This window comes from Benincasa hispida, chromosome 9 (genome assembly GCF_027475165.1).
Source record: "Benincasa hispida cultivar pf3 chromosome 9, pf3_genome.v1.1, whole genome shotgun sequence".
Lineage (NCBI taxonomy): Eukaryota > Viridiplantae > Streptophyta > Magnoliopsida > Cucurbitales > Cucurbitaceae > Benincasa > Benincasa hispida.
In genome coordinates, this window is record NC_143486.1 from 95,034,829 (window position 1) to 95,039,565 (window position 4,737).

The 4,737-nt window shown below is 32.7% G+C and overlaps 1 protein-coding gene across 1 annotated transcript; it reads right to left on the bottom strand.

The window, feature by feature from the left end:
• Positions 1-824: 824 nt before the first annotated feature.
• LOC120085187 (ethylene-responsive transcription factor 4) lies at positions 825-2,205 on the bottom strand. The gene has a single exon (XM_039041073.2). The coding sequence runs from the start codon at positions 1,599-1,601 to the stop codon at positions 993-995; it is 609 nt and encodes a 202-aa protein (XP_038897001.2). The 5' UTR covers positions 1,602-2,205; the 3' UTR covers positions 825-992.
• Between the last annotated feature and the right edge of the window lie 2,532 nt (positions 2,206-4,737).

The following is a 4,737-nucleotide window of genomic DNA, read 5'->3' on the forward strand; positions in this document are numbered from 1 at the left end:
ATTTTTCTCAACAAAATAATATATCATAATTTAATAATTTTTATAAAATAAATATTAATTTAGATTTAAATTTGAGTATCTTGCTTAAAAATAACAAGAATTACGATATAACAAAAGAATATGATATATATGATTGATAGTATCTATTGTAATTATATAATGTAGGAAGATTATATATATACACACGTACATATAACTTAAAAAGGACAAAAATATAAAATGGGTACAACTCAGGAATCTAAAAAACTCATGTTTGAGGAAACTATCTAACTCTCTGGTCCTTCGTAAGGGTTTTTTACAATTTCTAGAAATCTCTAGATGTCGGGATTCTTTCAATACCGTAAAGTAAATATGTCCACTTCATAGAAATCTAAGATATCCGTAAAACAAACAATTCAAGTCATCTAGCTATTTTGTTGATAAGTTAATCAAATTTTAATAATCGAAACTAAAATAAGCATTTTTTAAAGTTTAAAAGTTTAGGTAACTAAATAAAACATTTTTAAAAGCGTGAGGATCAAATTCAATACAAAAATAAAATTTAAACCTAATTGTTTTTATTCTCTCCTCTTGTTATAAAAATGGTGAATGTAATTAATTTATGGGCCCGCCGCCGCCCCCACAACGGCCGACGCGCGTTGAGGATAATTTATGGAATCCCAATTTTTTAAGAACTGAAAACGACAAGTCGGCTCTCACATTATCCGTTCCCGCATTCCAGATCTACGCTCTGTCCTACGTGTCGTTTGCTATCATCTTAAATTAATCTACTTCTTCGTTTCCCAGAAAATACAGAGATTAAAATGAAATCCCCCCCAAAAAAATAAAAAATCAAATCTCTTCATTAAAACTGGAAGGAGGAATTCCTTGGTTATCTATACAACATAACTTATATTAATTATATAATATATATTTCATTCAATCCTTTAAATGGATTTTACGGATATTAAATTAGAAAAATTAGTTCAATTCAAAATGAAAAACACGGATCCTCAAACAACTTCCACAGCCGGAAGATTCAGGTCAAAATCCAACGGCCGAGATTTTCGCGTAGTGTCGAAATCAACTACGGATGACGAATCGGAGTCGCTCACCGATCCGCCAGCACCGGCGACGGCGTTGGTAACGTTCCGACGAAACTCACTGATCCTCTCCGCCTGAGCAAACGCGTCGAAGAAGAAAATTGGGCGGGAAATAGTCGGCGCGTGATTGCTGCTGTTGAGGAAGTGAGTGAGGGAAGGATCCGACGGCGCCGGCGACGGGGAAGAGGAGTCGACGGTGCTGCTCTGGCTGGGACTAGTACTGCAAGCGGATTTATGGAAGTTGTTATTGTTGTCAACCATTAGGAATTCGTTCTGAATGGGAAAATTGGTTTTGGCATTTGCGCCCCTAAATTCACGCGCGGCCGTGTCGTAAGCACGCGCCGCTTCTTCGGCGGTATTGAATGTGCCGAGCCAAACCCTAGTCTTCTTACGTGGGTCCCGGATTTCCGCGGCGTAGCGGCCCCACGGCCTCTTTCTGACGCCCCTGTAGCGGATCTGTTTGGAATTGGGCGGCGCGGCGGTTGAGGCGGTGGATGTCGACCGGTCTCCGGCAACCATTTTTACGACTCTGTTAGTTTGGTAAAATACGCGGTGGAGAGAGGAAATTAGGATTCAAGTAAGAGAGACAGAAAATGGTGTGGATTGAGATTTGAGGGGAAAATGAAGGAAGGGGAGGGTTTATATAGGAGGGGAAGAGGGAGAATTTTTATTTTTATTTTTAAAAAAAGAGTAATTTTGGAGCGTAAATTGGGGAGCGTCTAAATCACGGACAGAGCACGTGCCCCATGCAGCCTTTGGAAAAAGAAAATGAAAGGAAGCTGAGCTGATGAATATATTCAAAGCTCAGTCAACGAGGCTTTTGACCGTTCTCTTTAATCTCCCAGCCGCCGCGCCGTTTCCTCCACACGCGTGGGCCCCAATGGGCGCGTCATACGATGGGATAGCAAATTTTTTCTAATGCTGATGTTTTATAAATATCTACTTTCGTTGCTATTATGAACCTAAAATTAAATGGTAGTCACCGTTTATCCATTCAAATGAAAAATTAATATAATTGCAATGACGTAACGAAAAATTAATATAATTGTAATGAAATTTATTAATAGATTAATTGTAATAGGTTAGAATAGTAAATATAATTAGATTACATTTGATCATATTTGTTTAACATTATAAATTTTGTCACATTTATTTTTATTGTTATTTTTATCTTTGAAGGTCAAACAGTAATAATAATGAGTAACAACAAAGTGAATTCATAATTTTATATTTGGAACACTAATAATAATGATAACTGTGATTGTGACGATAATGATACAATGTGATTTCCAAACGCAATTGAATTGAGTATTCTCCGCTCGTTAATCAGTTTGCATTTTCTATTATAGATTTAGAAGCGAGTCCCATATATCAGTATTGGTGCAAAACACGTACAAAACAACACTAATAGTAATCAAATAAGTTCACTTTTCATATTACCATTGACTTATTACGTTTTCACTAGGATAAACATGACTCTAGTCTAATTCTATTTGAATCAATTGTAAAAGAAATGAGATTTGTTTGATTATATTTACTATAAGTAGGGTGTAATCGTGATGATGATGATAATAGTAATAATAATAATAATTGAAGTAGTTTACTATAGATGTAATGAAATGTAGATAATCATCAAAATGCCCTTTTTATATTTTCAATTAATCAAGATGTAACAACTGAATAATATGCCATAAGATATAAAATATCATTTTATTATAAATATTAGGATAATATGTGCCCATAAGATGCGCATAATTAGTGTCCAATGACCATGTGTCATACCCTATTTCTTAAAAGTGTGGTTCATATGTCTCGATTACACGCTATTAGTATCAATGTAATCCACCTTCTATTTGCTAAAGTAGTGGCATTTGGTAGATTTTGTAAGACAAATAGATTGGAGGAAATTCCATGAATTTTGGAGAAAGTTGAAATTTTTGAATTTCTTATTTTCTATAATTTTTTTATGTATTCTAAATTTAGTTATTTAGTTATTTTATTTTATTTATTTATATATTATTTTCATGTTATATTTTTTGATATCCGCATTCTCGTTGTATCTCGTTTTCTTCTCAAATTCACAACACGTTATATCACGAGTCTCTTTCATTTCTTCAACTAAGGATAGGTCCTAAAGGTATGTCGTTTTTCTTGTTTTCTTTATAATTAATAAATTTAACGTTATTTTGCATATTTAGTATATATTAAATTTCTAATATCAATACAATGTTTTGTGATAATGTTTCCATGACAAACCTTACAAAATTAAAATTCGCAACCCTTGACACTAATGGCAATAATTATTATTTGTCATAGGTGCTCAATGCCGAAATCTATTTGGATGCTATGAACCTTGGAGAAATAATTAAATAAGGAAATACGACATCTAATCATGACAAAACAAAAGCTATGATTTTCTTTCGTCATCATCTCCATGAGGAATTGAAAATGAAGTATCTTATAATAAAATATCCCTGTATCTTGTAAAAATTTGAAAGAGGGGTATGATCATAAAAAATAGTTATTCTTCCTAAAGCTTGTTATGAGTTAATGCATTTGAGGCTACAATATTTCAAATCAATAAGTGATTACAACTCCCCATTATTTGAATTCAATTCAAATTTGTTGTTATGCAGAGAAAAAATCACTAATGCGGATACGTTAGAAAAGACTTTTTCTACATTCCATGTCTTGAATATGCTCCTGCAACAGCAATATCAAGAGAAATATTTTAAACAGTATTCTGGACTAATTTCATGTTTTCTCGTGACTGAATAAAATAACGAGTTATTGATGAAAAATCATGAATCTCGATCAATTGGAACCATTCCTTGAAGTGAATGTTGTGAATTTGAATAATAATGGTGGTCGAGGTCGAGGTTGTGACTGTGGTAGAGGAAGAAATAATTTTGCCTTTCATGGTGGATGTTATAATTATCCAAATTTCAAGAGAACTATACGAAATGATGATCATAAAAGGAAAAACTCCACAAAATTTCAAAAGGTGATGAACAAAAATGCTTCCGATGTGATATGACTGAGCCTTGTTCACGTACTTGTCGTACATCGAAACATTTGGTTGATCTGTATCAAATTTCCCTTAAGGAAAAAGGGAAAATTGTGGAAGCAAATTTTGCATAACAGGATAATGATATATTTGACCCATCCTATATGACAAATTTGGATATGGCATAATTCTTTGAATCTCCTGAAGAGAAAATCGGTACAGTTGAAGGAACATCAAGTGTTTCTTTTGAATTTGAAAATATATATACTTAATGCTTTTTTTATCCATATTTTTTTTCTCTTAGTAAATGTTAACTTTTATATATTCCAAATGTTGTTTTTCTTATTGTAATTATTATTTTTTAATGAAGAAACCTGAATCATTTTCATATGTTGGGTGATTAAAAAATGAGCAAATAAGATTTATGTCTGGCAGACAGTGTAACTACACACAATACTTATAAGTAAAAAAAAATACTTTTCTAAATTGACAATGCTGGAAGCAAAAGTAAATACAATATCAGGTTCCACAAATCTGATTGAAGGATTTGGAAAAACAAAAATTATTTTACCTAGAGGAACAAAATTTACAATTGACAAACCAATGTTCTATGGCTAATCAAAGAGAAATCTTTTAAGTTTTAAAGAT